Source organism: Macaca thibetana, chromosome 13, assembly GCF_024542745.1.
Source record: "Macaca thibetana thibetana isolate TM-01 chromosome 13, ASM2454274v1, whole genome shotgun sequence".
In the NCBI taxonomy this organism is placed as follows: domain Eukaryota; kingdom Metazoa; phylum Chordata; class Mammalia; order Primates; family Cercopithecidae; genus Macaca; species Macaca thibetana.
The window spans coordinates 74,598,047-74,625,788 of NC_065590.1; the positions used below are offsets into that span (position 1 = coordinate 74,598,047).

Sequence of the window (27,742 nt, forward strand, 5' to 3'; positions counted from 1 at the left end):
GGTGACAGTGACACAGAAGAAATAAAGGAATGTGGATATAAGCAAGAGACTGAATGAAAAGAAGCTAGACTTGAGCCAGTTTTGTATAAGTGAAAAACACATCTAAATAGATATTTGGGGAAGATCAGCCTGGTAATGCACTAAAGGAGGAACTGAAAGGGGGGAGAACCTGGTACAAGGAAGCTGGACAAACAGACAAAGCTGTGGGAACTCAACAGAAATCATGAGTTGGGGAGAGGGACAGTCCCCTCATGAAGTAATATTGACAGGACCTAGTACTGACCAGGGGTGCTGGATGAAGGATGAGATACATAATACTTGAAGATTCTAAGACAGAGAAAATTGTTTAAAATCAAGTAAAATTAAGTAAATAGAAAACTAGAAAACTTGATTTGAGGAAAATCTCCTTCAAGGAGATGATGACAGGGCATCTACGTAAAAAATGTCAGTAATACAATTCAAGAGAAAGTTAAGAGCTGACAACAGTTTGAAGTGTCAATTTTAGAGAGTAAATGGCCAAAGTCAGGGTTACAGATACAATGAAGAAAAAACAGAAAAAGAAAAAAAAATCGTTCTGAAGGCCAAAAAGTAAGCCTCAGGTAAACAATTGCTCAGGAAAAGAGAAAAAGGAAAACATACTGAAAGGATTAAGAGTGTAAGCAGGAAAGCCAAGATAGTCTACAGATGAAAAGTATACTACAAAAGACAAACATTAGGCAAATGTTATCAGTGTTTTAACAGGTAGGCACAGAGGGTTAGAAACGCTTATACTGAAAAGTCTATCAGTTGGACGGGGTGCGGTGGCTCATTTGAGGTCAGGAGTTCGAGACCAGCCTGGCCAACATGGTGAAACCCCATCTGTACTAAAAATGCAAAAATTAGCTGGGCATGATGGCAGGCGACTGTAATCCCAGCTACTCAGGAGGCTGAGGCAGGAGAACAGCTTGAACCCAGGAGGTGAAGGTTGCAGTGAGCCGAGATCAAGCCACTGCACTCCAGGTTGAGCGACAGAGCAAGATTACATCAAGAAAGATAGGCAGAAAGAAAGACAGACGGATGGAAGGAAGGAAGGAAGGAAGGAAGGAAGGAAGGAAGGAAGGAAGGAAGGAGAGAGAGACACAGACAGACAGACAGACAGACAGACAGACAGAAAGAAAGAAAGAAAGAAAGAAAGAAAGAAAAAGAAAAAGAAAGAAAAAGAAAAAGAAAGAGAAAGAAAGAAAGAAAAAAAGAAAGAAAGAAAGAAAGAAAGAAAGAAAGAAAGAAAGAAAGAAAGAAAGAAAGAAAGAAAGAAAGAAAGAAAGAAAGAAAGAAAGAAAGAAAGAGAGAGGGGAAGGAAGGGAAAAGAAAAGAAAAGAAAAGAAAAGAAAAGAAAACAAAACAAAACAAAACAAAACAAAAATACAAAAATTAGCTGGGTCTGGTGGCAGATGCCTGTAAGCCCAGCTACTCAGGAGGCTGAGGCAGATGAAATGCTTGAACAAGGAAAGTGGAAGATGCAGTGAGCCAAGATCACGCCTGAGCAGCAGAGAGAGGGACAGCGTCTCAAAAACAAACAAACAAACAAACAAACAAACAAACAAACCAGTCAAGGCAGGGTTCCATGAAGTGAAATTTAAGCTGAAATAGGAATGGAGGTGAGCAAGCAGAAGAGCTGAAAACTAGAGGAAAATGGAAACCATGTGTAAAAAAGCCTGGAGGAGGGAGAGCAGACGAAGTGAATAGAGAAGTGAGCTGGGGTCACTAGCTTTGAGAACTGGAGAGAGGGTAACTTTGGTAAAACAGAAGTCAAACTGCAAAAGGTTGATTAGTGAGACAAAGGTTAAAAAATGGAGGCAAGAAGCGTCAACTGCTATAGTCTGACGGTGAAAGAAGACAATCTGTTTCATAATAATAGAGGCAAAATAGAAGTAGCTTAGGGAATTTTTCTGCAAGTGTTTTTCTCTCTTTTTAAAAACATTTTTATAGTGAAAAAATTCAAACATATACAGAAGTGGGCAGAAGAGTACAACGAACTCCCATATATCCATCACACAGCTTCAACCATTATCAACTCATGGCCCATCTTCTTTCATCTATATCCCCAGACCTTCTCCTTCTCATTTTATTTTGAAGTAAATCCCAGACATCATACACTTTGTCATTCACAAATATTTCTGTGCATGTCCTGAAAAGATAGGGATCTTTTTAAAAATCACACCTAAAAAACTAACAAATCCTTATCATCAACTAGTTGCTTGAAGTGAAGACAGCTTTAAAGTTAGAAGATAACAAGCCAGTAGAAATGGAAAAACCTGAAGATAGAAAAAGGGAGGATATTGGTGGAGGATGAAATGAGTAAAGACATTCAGATGCAGGAAAAAAGGAAGGCTGTTACAAAGAAAGATCTCCATGGGTAGACACAAAATCTTCCAAACCATCACATTTCACATTTCCACTCTGTGAACGTCCAAATTGAAAACAATTGCTTGTCTCCCTTAACACAGCCACTGCCACCATCAGCTGAGGGAGAATCTGCAACTCACATCTCCCTCATCCCTCCAAGTAATAAAAACATGGAAGGCAGGAGGCCTAGGGAAAGACTAAGGGAATAAAAGAAGTCCTTCAAGTCTGGCACGGTTGCTCATGCCTATAATCCCAGTGATTTGGGTGGGAGGTGGGAGGATCACTTGAGCCTAACCTAGGAAACAGGGTGAGAGCCCCTCTACAAAACTGAAAATAAAAAAATTTAGCTGGGCACTGTGGCAGGTGCCTGTAGTCCCAGCTACATGGGAAGCTGAGGTGGGAGGACTGCTTGAGCCCAGGAGTTCAAGGTTACAGGGAGTCAGTCATGATGCCACCACTGCACTCTAGGCCGGGATAACAGAGTGAAATACAGTCTCCAAAGAAAAAATGAAAAAAGAAAAGGCATTCATGGAGCACATCTTGTCATCCTTATCTTCAAGGAACTTTACAAAACTCTGCTGACTCAGTCCTTGGACCCACTTTTTATTTTAGGAACTGTCAATCTCCTAGCAAAAAAAACACATCTTTTCTATAGACTTCTGAGTAACAATTTATTCCTCTGAACTGAAAATAAATATTATGTTTCTTTAATTCCCTCCCTCCCCTTATCTTCTGGTAGGCATGGTTCTGTCAATAATTACACAACTCTTAAAGCAACAAGGCTCATGTTCGAAAGGCTTACTCACCTTGAGAGCTGCTGCATGGTGAGACATAGTCCTGCCTACCCGCTTATCACTGCTGTACTGCTGGATATCCGCAATCCACTCCTCACACTGGGCCATTATCTCAACTCTTTTCAAGTAAAAATGTTTGTGTATTACCTTGAGAAAAAGTAAGCAGGAGAACAAGCAGTGTTTACAGTCAAATTTAAAAGACACAGTAAATGACATTACAAGGAAATAAAATGTATTATGAATACATTTAAATAAATATATGTATACTATAAATACATTTAAATTAGTATTTAGAATATTATTACAAATACATTTAAAGAAATAAATATACAGACATTGCAATGTTTTTCTGTCCATAAAACTCAATTTAATCAACTCTACAATATTAGCAGGGAAAAATGAAGCTCATGATTTGAGATGACATGTGTTGAAATATATATATATGAAATTTATGGCCTGGTGTGGCGGCTCATGCCTGTAATCCCAGCATTTTGGGAGGTCGAGGCAGGCAGAGCACAAGGTCAGGAGTTCGAGACCAGCCTGGCCAATATGGTGAAACTAAACATATAAAAATTAGCCAGGCATGGTGGTGGGCACCTGTATTGCCAGCTATTGGGAGGCTGAGGCAGGAGACTCGCTTGAACCCAGGAGGCAGAGGTCGCAGTGAGCCAAGATCCCATCACTGCACTCCGGCCTGGGCGACAGAGCAAGACTCGAGGGCAGGGGAGGGGAGAGATTTATAGCAGAAAGGAGTGTACAATCCTGGTCAGACACTTGGAAAATTAATCCTGTTCAGAGACCACAAGACACATATGATACAATATATTCAGAAGGCAAATGCAAATAAATAAGTAACCAGGAGAAAAAGATTTTAAAAGATAACTCAAAGAACACCTAGATAAGTATATTCTAAATGCCAAAGGCATTCACACAGAAATCCCCAGAAATGGATCCCCCAGAAATGGCACTATTCTTACTTGCTTAATTGTATCTTCTGTTTAATTTATAGATAGGATTTTATTTTAGGAAGTTAAATTTCCTTATTATTACTGTGGTTTACATTTGCGATTTTTAAATTCTATCTTTGAAAAACTGAGTAAAATTTCTACCAACATATAGTAGTAAGAGTCTATTTCTGACAAATTTAAACTAGAAAACAATTATCCATTTGGAAACATTACTCTGTATTCTGGTTGAGCACTGCCCAGGGAGCATGTCTGCCCTAAAGAACAGACAATCAAACCTACAAAGGGAAAATCACTAGAAAGCTCTGGGAATGAATGTCAAACACCAATACGATCCCACCACATTTAATAGTTTTTGGGTTTGAAGCCTCTGGGATACAGAAGTATGACACAGCTTTAAATGAAGAACAATGATAACAAAATCAGATGGGAGGTGAATGTACCAGAAAAATATATTTCAAAGAACAACAATAAACAAAAACAAAAAGCCCAGGGCATTCAAAGAGTAGTGAGTGGCATTTGATTAGGAAAACTGGGAAAGCATACATGGCCGACGAGTGGCGCCTTTAATGCAAGCTAGGTTCTAAAGACTGAGAAAGATGATTGTCTCAAATGATATATATTTGCTTTCTGTAAACGTCATCCCCTTCTCTGAGTTCCCTGTGTTTATCCTTCCTGAAAAAAATGATATGCATAAAACGAATTACTTTTTTTTTTTTTTTTTTTTTGAGACAGAGTCTCACTCTGCTGCTCAGGCTTGAGTGTAGTGGTGCAATCTTTGCAAAAGTAACGTATCCAACTTTCTCATTCAAAGGACACTGGAATATAAATTTACTCAGTAACAGCAAAAGCCAAAGAAAAAGAAATATTCATCAGTGCCATCTGATGAAGAAGAAGGCTTCATAGTATTCATGCAGAATATCTGGATAGTTATATTAAAGATCAATTTTATGTCAGGTAAATATACCATTTTTCTCTCTAAAATGTTAACTTTCCAGCACAATTTAAGAAATTAATGATCAAGTGAAACAATTTTAAGAAAGAAAAATGTTTCTGAACACAACTACAGCAAGTTGTGATGCTAAAGTAATTTGATATGGCAGGTGAAAAGTATAATTGTATTTAGGCACACTATGGAGAGACAACTAATCATAGGCAAAGAGTTACACACACACACACACACACACACTATAATTGTATTTAGGCACACTATGGAGAGACAACTAATCACAGGCAAAGAGTTACACACACACACTGTAATTGTATTTAGGCACACTATGGAGAGACAACTAATCATAGGCAAAGAGTTACACACACACACACACACACACACACACACACACACACACACAGAGCAACATTTCAGGATGAAGTGAAAAAAACCACTTCAGTGTATTAATACAGGTTTTGGAAACTCATATCATCCAATTTTTTCCTAAAGAAAAGGAAATGTGGCCAGGCGCAGTTGCTCACGCCTGTAATTCCAACACTCTGGAAGGCCAAGGCGGGCGGATCACCTAAGGTCAGGCATTCGAGACTAGCCTGGCCAACATGGTGAAACCTGGTCCCTACTAAAAAATACAAAAAGATTAGCCAGTTGTGGTGGTGTGTGCATACAGTCCCAGCTATTTGGGAGGCTGAGGCACGAGAATCACTTGAACCGGGGAGGTGGAGGCTGCAGTGAGCCAAGATTCCGCCACTGTATTCCAGCATGGGCAACAGAGCAAAGCCTTGTCTCAAAAAAAAAAAAGAAAAAAAAAGAAATGGCATTCTCCTTATATATACACATTAGTACAAGGGCAAAATTTCTATTTGCAAGACAAATTTAGAAACCATCTTCAATAAAAAACTTTTATGAGAAATACTTCAGAAACATATTTGGAGAGTTTGCTAGTAGAATGGTAACTAACAAAAATAAAGAACAGGCCGGGAGTGGTGGCTCACGCTTGTAATCCCAGCACTTTGGGAGGCCAAGGCAGGTGGATCACCTGAGGTCAGGAGTTGGAGATCAGCCTGGCCAACATGGTGAAACCCTGTCTCTACTAAAACTACAAAAATATTAGCCAGGCATGGTGGCACCTGCCTGTAATCCCAGCTACTCGGGAGGCTGAGGCAGGAGAATCGCTTGAACTTGGGAGGTGGAAGTTGCAGTGAGCCAAGATCATGCCATTGCACCTGGGTGATGAGAACGAAACAGGACGGGACAGGAGGAAAGGAAAACAGAGGAGAGGGAGAGGAGAGGGAGAGGAGAGGGAGAGGAGAGGGAGAGGAGAGGAAGAGGAGAGGGAGAGGAGAGGGAGAGGAGAGGGAGAGGAGAGGGAGAGGAGAGGGAGAGGGAGGGAGAGGAGAGGGAGAGGAGAGGAAGAGGAGAGGAAGAGGAGAGGAAAAGGAAAGGAAAGGAAAAAAAGTTCTCAAAAATTTAGTCAGATGTCGTTTAGAATACAGATGGTTTTATACTTCATCTGTACTATCTACTACGATTTTTTTTTCTGAGACTCTGTCACCTAGGCTGGAGTGCAGTGATGTGAATACAGCTTACTGCAGCCTCAAACTCGTGGGTTCAGGCAAACCTCCTGCCTAGCCTACTAAGTATCTAAGACTACAGGTGCCACCATGCCCAGCTAAATTTTTTAACTTTTTGCAGAGATGGGGTCTTTCTATATTGTCCAGACTTATTAATGATCTTTGGGATTAACCCTAAAACCTAGAGATTCATATACTAGATACATATAAAAGCAAATATAACTAGATACATATAAAAGCTAACAAACTATATTATAAAATGTCTTTTTTTTTTTTTTTTTTTTTTTTTTTTTGAGATGGAGTCTTGCTCTACTGTCTCCCAGGCTGTAGTGCAGTGGTGCAATCTCAGCTCACTGCAACTTCCGCCTCCCAGGTTCAACCTCACCCCCCAAGTAACTGAGATTACAGGCACCTGCCACCAAGCCTGGCTAATTTTTATTTTTCTTTTCCTTTAAGTAGAAACAGGTTTTCACCATATTGGCCAGGCTGGTCTCAAACTCCTCACCTCAAGTGACCCACCTGCCTTGACCTCCCAAAGTGCTGAGATTACAGGCATGAGCCACCGTGCCCAGGCTATATTGTAAAATGTCTTTAACAAAGTATTTCACTAATTTTATTGAACATACCTCTTTAAAACATGGTGAAGGGTTTCTGATTTGTTCTAGCATTGCCCACTTAACTGTTGCTTGTCGAATGTTTCCATCATATTCTCGAGAACTCTGTGTGCCACTGGGAGTGCCTCTAGATCGTTCGTATCCCGGTTCATTAAAATAAGGCTCAGCTACTAATATAAGGGACTGGACAGACACCAACACCTAAAGAATAAAGGAAAAGAACAGCTATGATGGGACATTTTTACTATGGGTTAACTGATACCCTGCTCTATCCACAAAGACTCTTCTTTAATATGTGTTTCCACAAATTTCTATCACAATAAAATCAATGTTTATGATTATAACCTGAAATATTTCATTATAAAAGCAAAATAAAATTAGGCACGATACAGCCATAAGTAACACTTATACATCTGTTTTTACTCTTGAATTCTTGAATAATAATAGATATGAAAAACCTATAAAAAATTTTTGTTTGTAAACAACTCATACCAACATTCTGCTCCAACTATTCTTAAGGAGCATAAAGCCAGCCATGCACTTTTTTTTTTTTTTTTTTTTTAAATAAGACTGAGTTTCACTCTTGTCACCCAGGCTGGAGTGTAATGGCATGACCTTGGCTCCCTACAACCTCCGCCTCCTAGATCAAGCGATTCTCCTGTCTCAGCCTCCCGAGTAGCTGGGATTACAGGTGCCTGCCACCACACCCGACTAATTTTTGTAGTTTTAGTAGAGACGGGGTTTCATCATGTTGGCCAGGCTGGTTTTGAACTCCTGACTTCAGGGGATCTGCTTGCCTCGGCCTCCCAAAGTGCTGGGATTACAGCCGTCAGCCACCGTGTCCAGCCTAGCCATGCACTCTTTAACATACTCACTTAGAAAAAAAATGCCTGAGACCATTTTAAATTTTTATTCCAAGGAAAATTAACTGCTACAGTATCACAAAAACCTTATTAGAAATTCTCATTTTATTTTATTTCTTTGAGATGGAGTCTTGCTCTGTTGCCCAGGCTGCAGTGCAATGGTACAATCTTGGTTCATTGCATCCTCTGTCTCCTGGGTTCAAGCAATTCTCCTTCCTCAGCCTCTCAAGTAGCTGGGACTACAGGCGTGCATCGTCACCAAGCCCGGCTAATTTTTTTTTAAATTTTTAGTAGAGATGGGGTTTTGCCATGTTGGCCAGGCTGATCTCAAACTTCTGACCTCAGGTGATCCGCCCACCTTGGCCTCCCAAAGTGCTGGGAGTACAGGCGTAAGCCATCACACCCAGCCAGAAATTCTGATTGACGAGATGGTCTTATGGTTCTAAGACCACTTCCAACCCACCACTTATTTACCAGAAGGCTTGTTTCTCCAGATGTAACATATATTAAGAGAGGTGATTTCTAGCTAATACAGTATTTCCAGTTAACAGATCTACAGAAGTCAATAAAGTAACATCTTTGAAGGCAGGAAAACATCAGATATTATCTACCCAATTCATAAATGAAAAAGAACAGCAATTACACTTTGGTTAGGCACAATGATTAAACAGTCCCATAGATATGCATCTTATAAGTCAAAGTTAAAGAGAACTTTAAAAATGAGTACTCAAAAGTAACATATTTGACCCAAAACAGAAAGGGTTAAATGTGACCTGAAGTGACCATACTGATGCCAAGGTCAACTATGGGAAAAATTTTAATTCATATTATTTCTGAGACAAAGATCTCATATTTTTAATTTTTATTTATTTATTTATTTATTTATTTATTTTGAGACAGTGTCTTGCTTTGTTGCTCAGGTTGGAGTGCAGTGGTGCGATCTCAGCTCACTGCAACCTCTGCCTCCCGGGTTCAAGTGATTCTCCTACCTCAGCCTCCCGAGTAGCTGGGGTTACAGGTGCCTGTGACCCCATCCCACTAATTTTTGTATTTTTAGTAGAGATGGGTTTCTCCATATTGGCCAGTCTGTTCTTGAACTCCAGGCCTCAAGTGATCTGCCTGCCTCCCAAAGTGCTGAAATTACAGGCATGAGTCACCTCGCCCAGCTAGAGATCTCACATGTACTGACACTTCTGAGACAACTTCCCAAGGCATAGTTGTTAGTTACTGTCCTCTTCTGTTAATATAAGTAGGGTATAATTGCATTTTTGTACAAAAGCACAGAAAGAAATTAAATATCCATTACAAATTTATAAAAAAGGACTCTTATTTATTTAACCTCATCTCCTTTGATACACAGTATGGTTTTATAGATCTCAGGCAGTTAGAGTAATCTAAAAATTACTTTAGATTCACAACCTATTTTGTTTAAAACAGCAAAGTAAAGCCCATTAAAGGAAGCATAAAATGTTTTGCAGATGCTGGGGCCTATTTGACAGCGAAAGGTGGGAGGAGGGAAAAGATCAGAAAAAAATAACTACCGGCTGGGCGCGTTGGCTAACGCCTGTAATCCTAACACTTTGGGAGGCTGAGGCAGACAGATCACTTGAGATCAGGGGCTCGAGGCCAGCCTGGTCAGCATGGTGAAACCCTGTCACTACTAAAACTACAAAAATTAGCCAGGTGTGGTGGTGCGTGTCTGTGATCTCAGCTACTCAGGAGGCTAAGGTGGAAGGATAGCTTGAACCTGAGACGCAGAGGTTGTAGTGAGCCAAGATGGTGCCCAGCCTGGGCCACAGAGTGGGACCCTGTCTCAAAAAAAAAAAAAAAAGAAAAGAAAAAGAAAAAGAAAAAAGGAAAAACAAAACAAAACTACTGTGTACTAAGCTTAGTACCTGGGTGACAAAATAATCTGTATAGCAAACCCTTGTGACGTGAGTTTACCTATGTAACAAACCTGCTGTGGAACCCCTGAACCTAAAACAAAAGTTAAACAAAAAAGAATGAGGGTTTTGTGTACCAGAAAAAAGGAACAAGAAATTACATCTGAGAAATAAATGTGGCTATAATTTATTGTCTGCTAAGAGAGAAAAAGGTAAAGTTTATATTTGATAACAGGAACAACAAAAGATTCATTATCAGAGACCAATACTTCCTGCAATTAAATTCAAAAAATACTTTATGACATGGGTTATCTTACCACTGGGTGGCCCAGCAGACATTACCTTTTTGGAAGAGCATAAATGCCACTTTATTTTTCAATAGTGAACTTAGCTATTTAATAGCGATAATACACATTTTAGGAAATTTCTGGACCCCTGGATTGTCTGAACTGGACAGTCATTTTAATGCACACTACATTTTACTAGAGGCAGGAAATAAGCAGAGAAACAGTAAACCCTTGGGATGAAGGATTTCCTCTTTTAAAAAAATCAGATTTTCAGTATTATAAAATAAAACTTTAGGCTTGAGAAACCGTGTAAAATATTTGAAGTCATAGGGATCACAGTATAGTTATCTGTACATTTAGAACCTGTATTTTCATCATCTGTAAAATGGGCATCAGATCTACTTGTGTTACAGGATGAATGAAAGAATTAAATAAACTTTAAACTACAGAACAAAATCAATTCTGCACTAAAAATAATTTCTGTAAGTATATTAGAGGCATGCAAAAAAGCAGCCAGCATGAATTGTCTGATCAACAGAACTTCACTTAAAAAGCTACTTGGATCAAACCAAAAAATAGTATTTATTTTACTTTTACCAGGCTAAAGTGTTTTCTTAGAATCTGAGTCGAAAATCAATTGGTAATTAACATAAAAACATATAGTATATATTATATATATACATATATTTACATTGATGTAATAATCATCAGTATTTATTTTCAATCCATAATGTAGGCTCACTGATTTGAGTCAATTTGTTGATATTTTCAGAGTAAAGACTTTTATTGACAGGCCAAATTTACTGTCTCTCTCCTTTTTATTGATTGCTTTTTATTTTTTAGATAGAGTCTCCCTGTCACCCAGGCTAGAGTGGAGTGCCGTGATCTCGGCTCAATGCAACCTCCTCCTCCCGGGTTCCAGCGATTCTCCTGCCTCGGTCTCCTACTTGCTGGGATTATAAGCACACAACACCTCGTCTGGCTAATTGTACTTTGTATTTTTAGTAGAGATGGGGGTCTCACCATGTTGGTCAAGCTGGTCTCGAACTCCTGACCTCAAATGATCCACCCATCTCAGCCTCCCAAAGTGCTGTGCCAACACATCTGACCCCCTCTCCTTTTTTAGTTTCACGTTAGCATCTGCACAACCATAAGAGGCTCTCATAATCTGTTCAGGAACAGAAATCAAGAAACACAGAAAACAGTGGGCACTGCGCCTGGCCTGGTATTTTTTTTGAAGGGAGTTTTGGCTAAACTCTATTTTTGTTTTATGCCCCAACTTGAGATTTTAGATTACACATAAGATGAGACTCCACTATGCTAATTGCTCACCTATAAGCTATTTAATATGTATTTCCTAGTAATCTATCTTTTCTGGGGTTTACTATATTCTTGGTCACTAAAAATTTTTAAAAATACTACACAGTTCTTTATTTCTTAAGTGAAAATGTCAGAGAAATTTTGTTTACTTGCAAAAAGCTTGAGGTCTGAGGATTCCACTTCTCTTCTGGTCTTCCATGCCACGTGTTTAAGATGCTTAAACAAACCTGACAAAGGAAAAAAGCGTCAACAGAACTGAAAAAAGAGTGCTTAAGAGAAATGCTGCAGAGTATATAAAACTTGAGATATTTTTGTAGGATGCCTAACGAGGTGTAGCTTTTTATCTTGTTTCCAGATGCGTATTCATTACGAGTATTCTGGTTAAATATTGAAAAGTTATATGCTGTAGTTTTAGTATTTTGTCTTTGTAATTTACAGAAGTTATTGGAGAAAATAAACTTGTTTCATTTAAAAAATAAAAAGAGAGAGAAAAAAGAGTGCTTAAAAACAAACTGTCCTAATGAGAAGTAAAAACATAATGCTATCATGTCAAAATATCTCAGTTTTATATGTCTCCAGACAAAACCCTAAGGGTTGGTCTGTTAAAACAAATTGGCATCTTCAGATGTGATTCAAATTTGTGTGGCATTATAACTTTTTCATAATGCAAAACGGACCAGCACCTATTATGTCAACACAAATAACATTTTAATGAAAACTAAATTATTTTAAAAGGAAAATATTTTTAATTAGCACATAGTTGTACCTATTTATGGGGTACAGTGTGATATTTCAATATGTGTATACAATGTGTAATGATCAAAATAGGGTAATTATTGTATCCATCACCTCAAACCTCTCAGTGTTGGTAACATTCAACATCCTCTCTTCTAGCTGTTTGACAAAATAAAATTTTTATTTACTATAGTCACCCTACTGTGCTATACAACAGCAGAACCTATTCCTCCTATCTAGCTGTAATTCTGTATCCATTAACCAACCTCTCCCTATTCCCTCCTCTGTACCTTTCCCTCCCAGCCTTTAGTACCACTATTCTACTCTCTACGTTGATTGAGATAAATTTTTTTAGCTTCTACATGAGTGAGAACATGCAGTATTTATCCTTCAATGCTTGATGTATTTCACTTAACATAATGTCCCACCAGGGACTATGTTGCTATGTAAGGAAGGATCTCGTCCTTTTCATGGCTGAATAGTATTCCACTGTGTATAAATAACCATGTTTTATTTATCCATTCACCTGTTGATGGCTGCTAAGTTGATTCTGTATCTTGGCTATTCTGTACAGTGCTGCAATAAACAGCAGTGCAAATATCTCTTCAAGATTATGATTTTCTTTCCCTTGGATGTATTTTCAATAGTGGGACTGATAGATCATAAGCTAGTTCTATTTTTACTAAAATAACTATTTTTAGTAAAGAAAAGTGGTACTATTCCATATTTTTGTATATTTCTTTCTAAATTCTGAAAATGCAAAACAGCTTAACAGAAGAGACCTTGATTTAATTATCTGCCTCTACATTCAACTAGTTGCAATATACTCCTTTGATTGAAGTATATGGATCAAATCTAGCCTCACACAAACAGACCCCCTAAAAGAGTATTCGGGCTTCCCAGGGTTCCTCAAAATATACTTAAAGATAACGTTAGATACTTACTCACTTAGCAGGGAGAGAACTGGGGACACTTAATCTGACCTGTAACTACTCTTGTAATAAAAATAAAACTGGGCCATATCACGTGTTCTTCTGGCATATACTCTATCAACATAAAATATACTCATCAGATTTTGTAAATTTTTAACAATTTCATATAATGGCCAACAGATTTGGATAACAGGTGGATAGGTGGTTTTTTTTTTTTTTTTTTTAAAGACAGAGTTTTGCTCCTGTAGCCCAGGCTGGAGTACAATGGCGCAATCTGGGCTCAGTGCAACCTCCGCCTCCCGGGTTCAAGCACTTCTCCTCCCTCAGCCTCCTGAGTAGCTGAGATTACAGGCATGTGCCACCATGCCCAGCTAATTTTCTATTTTTAGTAGAGACGAGGTTTCTCCATGTTGGTCAGGCTGGTCTCAAACTCCCGACCTCAGGTGATCCACCCGCCTCAGCCTCCCAAAATGCTGGGATTACAGGCGTGAGCTACCAAGCCCAGCATAGGTGGTTCTTGTAAATGCAGAAAGGTCTGTCTCCTTACTACTCTTTCAATGCTCTGTGAAAGCAAGAACGCAAAATACGTTAATTCATTCAACAGGTAGTTGATTAATAATTTAAAAAGAGTTGTATCTGTAAAGTCTTGTGTATTATTCAAAGTGCTGTCATACATATACCATTTGACCTTTAGTGCAAGCTTGTGCAACCCGCAGGCCACATGCAGCCCAGGACGGCTTTGAATGCAGCCCAAAACAAAATTGTTAAGTTTTAAAAACTATTATGAGATTTTTTGGCTATTTTTTTTTTAAGCTCATTAGCTATATTGTTTGTGTTAGAGAATTTTCGTGTGGCCCAAGACAATTATTCTTCTTCCAAAGTGGCCCAGGGAAGCCAAAACATTGGACAGCCCTGCTTTAGAGCATTCTTGGGACTAACAATGGCAGGTATGTATCCTCATACCTAACTGTAGATATAGGACCTAAGGTTAAATGCTAACAGTGTGTAAACTTGAAAAATAAGTCCACAATTGTGTGTACCATGGAACACATAGGTAAGTACGATGGTAAAAGACTATTAATTTAAGACTCCCAAGCCCTGACCCTCTTCTCTATGCAATGAAGCCTTGAGAATTATTTTCTTAAATACATCTTAATATTTTACACTTACACTCTATTCAAGTTACAGTGTCTCAAGTAAAGTCAACGTTGCTATTTCTTCTTCCCTACTCACTTATAGAAAACCTGTTGTTTGTTCTTCCAAAGAAAGTTCTGCCTCTGGTCAAATCTTTTGCAACAAACCCAAAAAACTAATTCTAGTTTTATGATTTGAGCTAATGATAATTTGCAACCACATATCTGAGGCAGGCTGTAACTTTTGAAATTCTTCTCTTCTAGATTTCAAAACACTGAACACTCAGCACAGAATTTACCACTGAAATTCTATCAAAGTATCCAAAATACCTCTGAAAAAAGAGATTACTCTTCTAAATCTAATTTTAAAAGGTTTATGGTAATATGAGATGATTTTTATTATATCTTTTGGTCAGCTTTTTTGTAAATGGGAATGCATCTTCCTACTTTTAATACAAGAAAATGTAAAAACACTTGAATATAAGGTACACCTTAAAATAAGTTCATAATAGTGTGTATCATAGAACTTTACGTTAAGTCCCTGAGTAAATTCTTAAGACTGTAAGGGCTTCTTAACACTTAACTGTTTCTGCTCTTTTCAGTTTCTTCTCTTCTATTCCTTAAGCTAATCTGGATGTAGGGGAGAGAAGTACAAAGAAACCCATGCCCTCTTAGAAAGCAGATAACTGAAACAAAATTTTTCTTCAAATTACAAAGAACCTTTGTACACAATCATTGGCATTTGAAACAAAAGACTGCAATTAAATTACCTTGCCGTCATTATAAAGGTTTGGATTGAATCGCACGCTGTGACCACCAGTTGTCTCTAGATTCACAAGAGGGGGTGAACTGGGATAATCTTGAGGAAAATACACATCAAACTCAAAGCAGCCATTTGCGTAAGGGGTGTCCGCCGGACCAGTTATTAGAACCTGGATATATATAAACATACAAAAGCCTATGTTAATATTCCTAAACATTGATATTTAGAAAAATACAATCCAACATAAGAACAACCTTCATTTTTGGAGATGGAGTCCCACGCTGTCACCTAGGCTGGAGGGCAGTGGCATGATCTCAGCTCACTGCAACCTCCGCCTCCTGAGTTCAAGCAATTCTCCTGCCTCAGCCTCCTGAATAGCTGGGATCACAGGCACCTGCCAACATGCCCGGTTAATTTTTGTATTTTTAGTAGAGATAGGTTTCCCCCTGTTGTCCAGGCTAGTCTCAAACTCCTAGCCTCAAGTGATCCGCTTGCCTCAGCCTCCCTAAGCGCTGGGATTACAGGCTTGAGCCACTGTGCCCGGCCGAAATAAGAACAGTTTTCTTTTTTTTGTTGAGACAGTCTCACTCTGTGGCCCAGGCTGGAGTCCAACAGTGTGATCTCGGCTCATTACAACCTCCACCTCCCGGGTTCAAGCAATTCTCCTGCCTTAACCTCCTGAGTAGCTGGGATTACAGGCACACACTACCATGCCCAGCTAATTTTTGTATTTTCAGTAGAGATGAGGTTTCACCATATCAGCCAGGCTGTTCTCAAACTCCTGACCTCAACTGATCTGCCCACCTTGGCCTCCCAAAATGCCAGGATTACAGGCATGAGCCAGCATACCCTTTTTCTTTTCTTTTTTTTTTTTTTGAGATGGAGTCTCACTCTGCCGCCCAGGCTGGAGTGCAGTGGCGAGATCTCAGCTCACTGCAATCTCCGCCTCCCAGGTTCAAGTGATTCCCCAGACTCAGCCTGCCAACTACTGGGATTACAGGTACCTGTCACCACACCCAGCTAATTTTTATATTTTTAGTAGAGACAGGGTTTCACCATGCTAGCCAGGCTGGTCTGGAACTCCTGACCTCAAGAGATCTGCCTACCTCGGCCTCCCAAAGTGCTGGGATTACAGGCATGAGCCTATCCAAAAAATCAAAAGGAGCAAGCAAACAAATAAAACTTTCTACAAGTCAATGGGCCAATAGTTTTAGCTGTGTATCTATGGAAGACAGAATGCCTAACCCATGAATTAAATCATAAATATAAAGAAAAAGAAAATTTTCTTTTTCAGGTTAAATGTTAAACATTTTCTTGATGCAGCAGACTCTTGGAATTTAAGGCCAGATTATCATGTGTTAAACATAAAAGTAGCGATTATATATTATTGTATTACCCGTAATTCACAGATCTTAGGAATTTAAAAAAACACAAATTTCCTAGAAAAGAAAGAAAATGATTAAGTTTTGAAGAGTGACACTATAAAACAGGAGAGAAGTATCTTGGACGACAAAATGGAAATCCTGTAACATTTTTTAACTGATCAGCATTAAATCCTTTGATACTGTAACCAGCTTCATACAATCTTTGCTCAAGGATGATGGCTCTTTTGATATTTTCTAAATTTTTATTTTCAACAGCAGTGTGATCCACACACTCTGAACTAACATTAGAAAAGGGCTCTTTATGGAGGCTGCAGTGAGCTGTGATCACATCACTGTACTACATACAGCGCGGGCAACAGTGAGACCCTGTCACCAAAACAAAAGGAGTGGGGTGGGGGGCTCCTTTCACTGCAGTCTAAAATGGTCACCAAAATTTCTAGTGTTTTGTATAATTTATTTGTATAATATTTCTAATTTTGTATAAACATTTGAGTAATCAGATGAGCCAAGGAGATAAGGGAGAATGCTTCGTTATCATTATTTTTTACCTTCATGATGTCAAGTCGCTCCTCATCACAGCGTACAAACACACTAGAGGATGAAGACAGAGGCAGTGAGGTTGAAAGTGTCACAGCTTCCTGGGCAAGGCGGCGAGCTCGGGCAGCACTGTTCGCATCATTAGCATTTTTCACCTGAGACATGTAGTGGTAATTGACTTTAAATCCCAATTTCCCATCTTCATCTTCAGAAACCATTTCAAATGTATCTAAAAGGAGAAGAAAAAATAAAACCTAGAACTGGAAAAAAACTGTTCCAGTTCCATAATGACAAAAATCACAAATAATCACTAGTCCTTCTCTCACCCAACTGGAGTGAACTTCCAACCATGGAAGAATAGCAGAAGTGTAAATGTTTACATAACACCTATATATTAGCACTGCCAGATGGATTAGCACTGCCAGATGGATGGACTGTTGTCTTTCACATGCTACAGGGATACATTTTAAGTTTTATAAAAAACAATCTACCAGATGCAAGAAATGGGCCCATTACTATGCCCAGTGGAAAATTTTTACATCATGTGGAGGACAGGGTCTATTAACTCAAAGATTTTTTTTAAATGATTCAATCAAAGACAATGGCTACTTGATAAAACATGCACAGCCTGTTTTAATCAATAATTTCTCTTCTGTTAATTCGTCCTATAGAATCCTGGATATGCACAAATATTTACAGGTAATGATAGCCATTGAGATGTTGCATATGATATTTAAAAACTGGAAACAACCTAAAGTTCCACTTACTGGTTAAACAAATGGCAGCCAATCATATTAGGGAATATTAGGTAGTTAGTAAGTATCAAGTTGTAAAAGAATGATACTACAAAATATTTGATACATATGGTTGAAAATGCAGTTTCTTAAAAAAGCATCAACTGAAAACTTGTATGTTTTCAGACATATTTTGAAAGCCAATGGGGAGCCAACTTGATTATGTTTAAAGTCACATACTTGGAGAGTTTATGATTTTATGTAGTATGAGAGAACTCTTCTAGCTAGCTAACATTAATGAAGGGCTCTGGACATATGATTCTAAATTTCTGACAGGTAGTAACTTTAAACAGAATCTCTCACACGTAAGGATCCATAAACACATTCATGGTCATGAAATGAAACTTTCCGGATTGAAAGAACTCGTTAAAGAATTTGTAGACATGAAATGTGACTAAACGCTTTCAAGTACAAGAACAATGCCACATATTTTTAAAAGCCATTAGCTGACATATTTTTGATGACCTAGGAAGCGGAATGAAATCTAAAGCCCAATAAAATATTTATGTCCAACAGAAACACACATACACAAACACATGTCTGCAAATTCTTTTCTGACCCTCTTCCCCTCCCCTTGAGTGTTGGCTGGACTTAATGAGTGATGGTGTACACTTTTCTGAATTCCTGACCCATGTAAAGAGTGAGATAATAAAGGTCAGATTTTTTTTTTTTTTTTTTTTTTTGAGACGGAGTCTTGCTCTGTCACCCAGACTGGAATGTCTCGGCTCACTGCAACCTCCACCTCCCGGATTCAATGATTCTCCTGCCTCAGCTTCCTGAGTAGCTGGGATTACAGGCACCTGCCACCACACCTAGTTAATTTTTGTATCTTTAATAGAGATGGGGTTTCATCACGTTGGCCATGCTGATCTCAAACTCCTGACCTCGTGATCCGCCCACCTTGGCCTCCTGAAGTGCAGGAGTAGAGGCGTGAGCCACCATGCCCGGCCAGGTCAGTTTTTTAAAGCAAATAAGTTATAGTGGTAATTTATGTGACAATACATAATACAGAACTATTTGATAAAACAACAAACAAGCCAAAAAAACCTTGGTAATTGTTAAATATATATAAACTAAATAAAGTATTTGGTTTTAGTACTTTAATACACAAAGGAATTTTCAATAAAAAAATTCAATAAAATATTTATTATTTAAAAACCAAGTTAATATTATTACTTAGAGTGAAGTTAACAGATTAGATTGCCAAGCTGAGTCAGGAAAAAGGCTCTAAAATCATTAGACACTGACCAAAACTCTAAGAAAAGTATAAATCACTTTCATATATATTATCTCTTGTGCTCTTTATGGAAAACCTGAAAGGTAAGCAGAGCAAAACCTAAATGATTTATAATGAGGTTTCAAAGACAATAGGACAAAAATCTGTTTTCTGAATCCTAATTTAGCATTTAAAAAAATATAGTCCAAGATTTTTGGGTTGTTTCTCAAGGATGAAAAAGCAGCATAGACAGTAATAGTTAATAATGGTCATCAAAATTTGGTATGTAAGTGTTTTCTCATAAATCAGTACCATATAAAGGGTACTGATATGATCTTTTTGCCAGTTCTTACTTGTCAAGAGTTTTGGAATGGGAAAAGCTAGAACTGAACTACGTGTAACTACATTTTTTTTTTTTTTTTTTTTTTTGAGACGGAGTCTTGCTCTGTAGCCCGGGCTGGAGTGCAGTGGCCAGATCTCAGCTCACTGCAAGCTCCGCCTCCTGGGTTTATGCCATTCTCCTGCCTCAGCCTCCAGAGTAGCTGGGACTACAGGCGCCCGCCACCTCGCCCGGCTAGTTTTTTGTATTTTTAGTAGAGACGGGGTTTCACCGTGTTAGCCAGGATGGTCTCGATCTCCTGACCTCGTGATCCGCCCGTCTCGGCCTCCCAAAGTGCTGGGATTACAGGCTTGAGCCACCGCGCCCGGCCATGTGTAACTACATTTTCTAAAAGTGAATTGCAAGGCAATCTAAAATGGCAAGAGTAACAGACTTAGTTCAAAATTCTGGGTCTTGGCTTCCTTCAGGCCAGGATGTACAGAAATGAAGAAGTAAATAAGGAAAAACATTTTCTGCCTGTTTCGTAGACACTTGGCTTTGATTTCATTTTTTCTAGGCTCTTACAGTCCTAGTGAAGTCACAGTTTATAACTAAAAATATAGACATAAATTCAAGAGGCAAAGATGATAAAAAATGTTGACATGTATGAAGTAAAATTCATGTTACAAGCAATTTTTAAAATCTTTAATTTGCTAAAACACATTTCAATAGCACTGTTAAAAAATGGAAAGTGAGATCTTAAGCAAATCAAAAACTTCATCTTACCAAACTGTAATTTCTTCATAACAGCTACATATTTTTCTTCAAGTGACTTTAATACTGACAAAGGTTTGGGTTTCATAGCCGCCTTCTTGGAGTATTCACCTAGTTTTTTTTCTGTTATTTAATATTTCAAGATAAATAACATAAGTATACATTTAAAAAAATAAAACTAAAAACAATTCACCTCTAGAGTTCGAATTCTGAATTCCAAAAAACTGTCAACTTCTTCCCAATTATCTTATTACAACCACTCTGAGAATAACAAATTTCTATTTCATAAACATAATAAAGTAAACAACATAATCATCTCAAGAAGTGAAACAATAGATAATTCAGATCACTTTCTTCAGCTAACATAGGAAAATCTCTCTCTTTCTCTCTCTCTCTCTCTCTCTCTCTCCCAGGCTTGGAGTACAGTGGTGCAATCACAGCTAACTGCAACCTCAACTTCCCAGGCTAAGGTAATTCTCCCACTTCAGCCTTCCAGGTAGCCGGGACTACAGGCACATGCCACTATGCCCAGCTAATTTTTCATGTATTTCGTAGACACAGGGTTTCACCACGTTGCCCAAGCTGATCCTGAACTCCTGAGCTCAGGTTATCTACCCACTTAGTCCTCCCAAAGTGCTGGGATTAAAGGTGTGAGTCACTATGCTGGCCAAAAATATCAATTTAAGCTAAATTCTCATACACAGTCTTAATGTACTATTTTCTATCTAATACAAAGGCATTTTTCAATTTCATGAATTTCAGTGGGAAGAAATATTTATGATGTATGTTCTCAGCCTACTAAACTTAGCAATCATATATAGCAGAAATATTTTAAAATTAGACTATACATGATTGAAATCAGATAAAGAACAAAACCTAATAGAGAACAAAATTTTTAGGTAAATGAACTTGCTTTAAAATCATTAACATAAAGCAAAAAGAGAAAGGCAGTTTTCAGTAAGTGAATGAAACATCTTTAAATCAAATGAAAAGTGGCATAATAGGAAAAGTTTTGTACCTTGATTTGCTTGCCGCAAACTGGTGGTGGCTGCATAAACTATCTCAGCCGTCTTTTGGATGTCTGGTACCAAAAGAGTAAGTCCTTCTGGTTCTTGATCAGATGCATCTGGTTTTACTCCTGTTTTAACATTTTCCCTTTTAGATCTGAATTTTTTTTAATATGGAAAGAAATGCAAGGAAAAATAAGATTTTACGACTAAAACACCTTCATAAATCAATAATAGTGGCAAAATATAGAAATGAGAGTGTGCATTTGTCACACACATGATCCGTATTAACTTGTTTTTGAAGCCATTGGTTAATAAAGTTATGGGTAGGTTTTCCATTCTAACATAAAATCAGACAAGAGACAGACATTATACAAATGTCATCCTGTATAAGACCCAGATACCTGATGTCCTTAGAGACACACTTTTAAAAACACATCTAATTATAAATATATATAGAGAGAAATCACTTATATACTTAAAATATTTGAGAATTAAAGGACCACAAGCAGTTTTTAAATTTTAATACTATTTGTATTTCACTCAGAATTAAATTTCTAAGGAAAAAAAAAAAAACATATTTTAGAGTAAAATGTAGGTTCATTACTGCGTGTCTTAATACAATGTGTTTCTATACACTGCATCTTTTAATGAAATACTAAGTTTTAGGGCATATTCATTTTAAAGATATTATTCTGTCATTTCCTGTCAGGATCTAAAATGTACCCAATTTCATTTCAAATTGTTATCACAATAGGATGTATTACAGCAAAGTTTAAGAATATAGGACATTAAATTTTTATTTATATTTTCTAGATAAATGTACTAGTAGTTTAATACAAGAGTCACCGAACACAACTAAACATTATTTCCTTTTCTCTATTCCAACTCTCAGCACGTTATTCACATAATAAACATCTTTACACTACTGCTTAGAACTTTAAAAATCTACATCTTTATAATTCCTTAAATAGATCATTTGAAACAAACTAAAATCATATATAAGTGTTAAAAATATTTATGCTGAGGTATGATCTAAACTACACATCGCTTATTTTTTTAGTTGTATACCTACCTAAAAAGGGACTTGGTCATTATATTAAAATGCGATCTCACAAAGTGGTCATGGAGCCTTAGAAAACTATAAAAAGGATAACAGACAGTAGAAGAATCCTTAACAAATAGGCTGGGCACGGTGGCTCACGCCTGTAATCCCAACACTTTGGGAGGCCGAGGCGGGCGGATCACCTGAGGCTGGGAGTTCAAGACCACCCTGAACAACATGGAGAAACCCCATCTCTACCAAAAACGCAAAATTAGCTGGGCATGGTGGTGCATGCCTGTAATCCCAGCTACTCAGGAGGCTGAGGCAGGAGAATCACTTGAACCCGGGAGGCGGAGGTTGCAGTGAGCCGAGAGATCGTGCCATTGCATTCCAGCCTGGGCAACCAAGAGTGAAACCCCATCTCAAACAAACAAACAAACAAACAAAAAAAACACAAAGAAGAAGATTCCTTAACAAATAATACTATGTCATCTACATACAAATGAACCTTTCCTTGTCACAAAAACAAAAATCTGCTCAGAAGCAATTCAATCCTTAAGGTAGATAAATAGTAAACTAAGAAGCCACTCAAGTGGGTAGGAAGAATAAATGAAAATAGTATCATGCATGTGTTTTGAATTTAGTTCCTATAACGTGTAAACAAAAACTAGTTTCTACAGAGATGTTTAACTAGAAGGTAAAAACTTAATGTCACTTGACTTAACTGAAGGGTAGAATATGTCACTGAATGACTGCCTTTTCTCCTGTGGTCTCTTCTTATCTTCCCTGAGCTATAAGAAGTTAGAGAACACATAGCCACTTTCCTTTACCACTCAGGAAATGACTTGGCAGATGTTACACTGTACACCATTTCAGTCATCAACTGTCGTCTGTGTACATGTATCTGAATACATGTTTTTGTACATATAAGGAGAGTATAGTGTATGTCTGAAGACTGAAATACCAGAGGATTTTACTGCTACAGTCAACTACTATACTGTGTCTTTTATAGCTATGAAATTAAGGTGAGACTGTAGTTTAACAGTGAGTCACTTCTTAATAAAGATATGATTCTGGCAGAGTAACTCAGATTACCAACTTCTGCATTTGTCAATAGCTATTAACAATCAGTGTCAAACACTGAGAATGAAGAGAAGTGCATAAGCTGCTTGACAGTACCCACTTTGAATTTACAAGGACTCTTCCTCCCCAGTTGTAAATGATTCTCTATTACCAGGTCTTGAAAAAATTATTAAGTAACAGGGCCACTGAATAAGAAAACAACAGTAAGTTGTTTCAGAAAGCAGTTATGATTATAGCCATAATAAAATATCATTTCCTAAGTCTATAATCAATGAGTTAATCCACTGTACTCTCAATAAAGATTTCACTTAAAGAAACATATCTTGCAGAGAAGGAAGATATGAAAGTGAAGCTCTTTTTCCAGAAAGGTTATTTTCTCCTTGAAGAAACAAGAATCTCTAGCATGGAGCGTGAACTGCATTAATCCAATTTAGGTCTTTATTGTATTTACCACCCCAGTGTGCAGATTACCTTTGGAGCTACTGATTCTAAATCTCAAGCTCTATTCATGCCAATTTCCTAACTCTACTTTTAAAAAGAAGATTAGTAGGAGATTATTAAAATAGTGCACAAGGTTAGGATGATAAAATTTTATTTTTTTACCATAATTAAGAAAAAGTAAAAGAAAAATAATTGTGCAAGAATCCTCAGAAGTTTAAAAAAATTATTTACACCAAATGTGTGAAAGAAATGATATATATTTCATATTGAAGACAATGGTTGAATCATAAAGCAGATATATATTAGACCTTTGCACCAGGTTCTAATGAGAAATTTTTACTTGAATAGTCTCTTTGACAAAAACACACCAAAAATCAAGAAAATCTCTAAATGGTGAGAATACTTTGAATATATGAAGAACACACACTACCTGCCTATCAATGATTCTAACTAGTCATTGTCTGACATTAAACTATAGCCAGTAGTCTCTTTTCTATAAAAGTTGCAGGTTACTGTCAACCCATATGTAGGCCCAGCTCATGAAAAAAGGCCATACCTTAGCTCACATCCTGAAGTCTGTGTGAAAAGCTATTTGAGTTCAAGGCACCTAGCTGGAAGTAGGTCTCTGAGACTGACAATGGATCCAACATGGTAAAAGCAATCAGCGACGGCCGCTACCATGGTATCCGCTGCTTTGTGCATACGTTGAATCTGGTTGTGATCACTGCCCTGAAGAAATACGAGGAAGCAACTGAAGTTTCTACTATTGCACAGAATTATCTGCAAACATTTTCCACTATGCTGTGAATTCCAACTAAATAGCTAATTAGTTAGGAAAACTTTGGCTCTGTGACACATATCTGAAGTAGGATGTGAGCAAAATGGGCAAATCTTTCTCCTGAAAACAAAACAAAAAAGCAAACCCATACCTCAACATTCAATTATATTGAACTGCCTCTACCAGTATCTACTGCCCAAATAAAGTTGAATATTAGTAAGACTAAAAACACCATGCCAGAATTTTCTTTTATAATCCATAAACCAAAAACAGCTTAATACAGCTATTTCCTTGATAAAACAAGACCCCTTTAGCCCTTTGCACTCCTAAATCTAAGCTAAATGTACTGCAAAGTTGCAATAAACATTTTAAAAAGGAGAGCCATTTGAAGACGTTATCTGGAGACTACATGCTGAAATGTAGATTCAGAACTATTAAGAATTAGCACTGCAGAAGAAGATTCTAAAACTGTAAGAGAATGAAACTTCTACATTTACCAAAAAGCACGGATCACACTGTACTCCTCAGTTCTAAAGCTCTTTGACAGTAATTATAGCTTAGATTAGAGGTAAACTGAAAGACTAAATAAAAATATTACTGTAGGAAATTGCTTCTAATATCTCCAGGATGCACGAAAATAATTCTTGAAATGCACCAGTAAATGGACAAAGATCTCCATACAATAAATGTTTTCTGCGATTAATTTAAAGCTTAGTTTTTAACTCTATGATCCCCTTTGGTTTTTACTTAATCTCTAAGTGGAAGTACTAGTTTAATTTTTAATGATTTAAATGAATGTTGCAAGACAAATCTTCCTTGTCTTGGTAGCATACGTGAGAATGAAAGAAGGGAATACTTAAAATAGTTATAAGAAGCCTTTAAAAATAAAACCTTGATTTCTATATTAGACACAAATATACTAATTTTTAGGCCAAATAAAACACCACCAGACATACAGAAGGTACTGCATGCTACTGTTAAATAGAGTTGCCAGAAATAATATGCTTCAGCAGTTTACCAAGGGACAACCCAACTGAGCCAAAGAAGAGAGATTAAAATAAATATTTGCCTATCTGTGTGAAAAAAGACTGAGGAACAACTGAACTTGTTTACCACCATCAAAAACAGAAATGTTTAAAGAAATATATGGGTATAACAAATGCTACCTGTCTAAGAAATCAGGACGTTTTCATTTTTAGGTATGAGAAGCAGATGTAAAAGAGGAGAACCAAGGGAGTGTTTTTCAACAGAAATCACAAGTAGGAGGGCTGGAACTGGAACTGAATTTTTTTAACTAAAGTACTAGAAGATCCAGCTTATGGGGGTTAAAATAAGAGAGTCTGGTAGAAAATATGCCTGGAAAGATGTAAATCAAGTGATCTCCCATTGCTGAGGTATATAAAAAGGAGTGGGGTATTTCTACAAGTGACTTCAGTTATTTAAAAGTATGATGAACAACTTTCCATTAGGAAGAAACTTTGAGATAGGTAAGAAAAACAGCTATAAAAGATGCTTGCTTCAATGCTGTTCAAAGAGAAGTTAAATATCCAGAACACTTTATACTGAACACAGAGTCATTTGTGTCATGCCCTGATAGCAAATAAGACTTTTTGATTCACAGTAAGTTTCTCTCAAATTTTTGGTGAAACCATCAAACACCAACTATACTAAATATGATTTTTGCTTATTGGAGTACAGCAGAAAAAGTCTGCACAGAAGATCAGATATAAAAAAACTGCCTTCATTCCTGCTTGAAGGAAGCTATGAAGTATCACATTTATTCAAAAGTAAAACTACTGTGGCTATATTTTAATTTCGTCTTAAGATAATACCAGCTGGAATGACCAGCAGGAGATGAATTTCACCAGAACTAACATGTAAAAGCTAAAGGGTCCCATCTTCAAAGTGACTATTTTGTGGGTAACAGAATTTTCACAATAGAAAATAATATTTAAATTTAAGTAAAAACAACATGTATATACAGATTAAAGGTATTATGTTATCCATGCCAGAAATCCCTTTACTAGTGGAGGTAACTGAGAGTTACTTCCAAATTCTTTTTTAACAGTCTAAAATAAAATGTTGAACAATACTCATAAACGGGGAGTGTTTTTGCTTACTCTTTAAATATTAAATATTGCTGCATAAACCCTTTAATCATCTCTTCTTGACAAAGGAGCTAAAGATATTAGAAATATTGGGTACATTAAACCACAATAAAATGCAGGAAATGAAAAATAATACTGTGTTCGTGTGTGGGAGCAGGGGGCTTCTAATGGCAATGCCATTTTATCACCAACACATTCCTCTATTCTATGAAAGTGGATACCAAAACTCTTGAAAAGACAGTAGAAAAGTACATCCATCAATAATTAAGAAAATTTCAGAAAAATCTTATTTATTTATTTACTGGGACGGAGTTTCACTCTTATTGTCCAGACTGGAGTGCAATGGCGGATCTCAGCTCACTGCAACCTCTGCCTCCCAGGTTCCAGCAATTCTCCCGCCTCAGCCTCCCGAGTAGCTGGGATTACAGGCACCTACCATCATGCCTAGCTAGATTTTTGTATTTTTAGTAGAGACGGGGTTTCACCATGTTGGCCAGGCTGGTCTTGAATTCCTGACCTCATGTGATCCACCTGCCTCGGCCTCCCAAAGTGCTGGGATTACAGGCGTGAGCCACCACACCCAGCCTTATTAATTCTTCAATTAGTACAGCAAGAAAAACATCAGACATGGATAAAGCTGACCTACTCTTCATATAAGTGATTATAAAGTTGCTTATACTAGAGAGACAACCAAACACAATGAGACTCAGTTTACTTTGGTAATATAGTAATTAGGTACAACTAGAATACTATGGATACTTAGTGAAATATGCTGTCTTTTAATATGCTATCATAGGATATTACAAATTATTCAGGAGAGTGAAAACACATGAGTAAAAGGAAAACAGTAGGAAAATTCTGTAAAATCCATATTATTCTATGTAGTTTTTAAAATATCAAAAACACTATTTTCTTCTCTTTTTATTTTTCTGAGATAGAGTCTCACTCTGTCGCCCAGGATGGAGTGCAGTGGCACCATCTCAGCTCACTGCAACGTTCACCTCCCAGGTTCAAGTGATTCTCATGCCTCAGCCTCCCGAGTAGCTGGGATTACAGGT

At 37.5% G+C, this 27,742-nt stretch overlaps 2 protein-coding genes across 11 annotated transcripts in view; one reads left to right on the plus strand and one right to left on the minus strand.

The window, feature by feature from the left end:
* Positions 1-27,742, plus strand: part of DPY30 (dpy-30 histone methyltransferase complex regulatory subunit) — a 937,477-nt gene that overhangs the window by 341,666 nt on the left and 568,069 nt on the right. The gene's annotated exons all lie outside the window — the stretch shown is intronic.
* Positions 1-27,742, minus strand: part of BIRC6 (baculoviral IAP repeat containing 6) — a 256,236-nt gene that overhangs the window by 4,315 nt on the left and 224,179 nt on the right. For 9 of the 10 annotated variants that reach the window (XM_050754116.1, XM_050754118.1, XM_050754115.1 and 6 more), the window contains 7 exons: positions 21,241-21,386; positions 20,235-20,345; positions 17,131-17,348; positions 15,205-15,366; positions 11,784-11,861; positions 7,294-7,482; positions 3,192-3,326 (listed from right to left, as the gene is read on the minus strand). In XM_050754116.1, the coding sequence (XP_050610073.1) occupies positions 3,192-3,326; positions 7,294-7,482; positions 11,784-11,861; positions 15,205-15,366; positions 17,131-17,348; positions 20,235-20,345; positions 21,241-21,386 (1,039 nt within the window). Of the gene's footprint in view, positions 1-3,191; positions 3,327-7,293; positions 7,483-11,783; positions 11,862-15,204; positions 15,367-17,130; positions 17,349-20,234; positions 20,346-21,240; positions 21,387-24,354; positions 24,528-27,742 lie in introns of those variants that run through there. The other variant, XR_007718761.1, reaches the window with a different exon arrangement.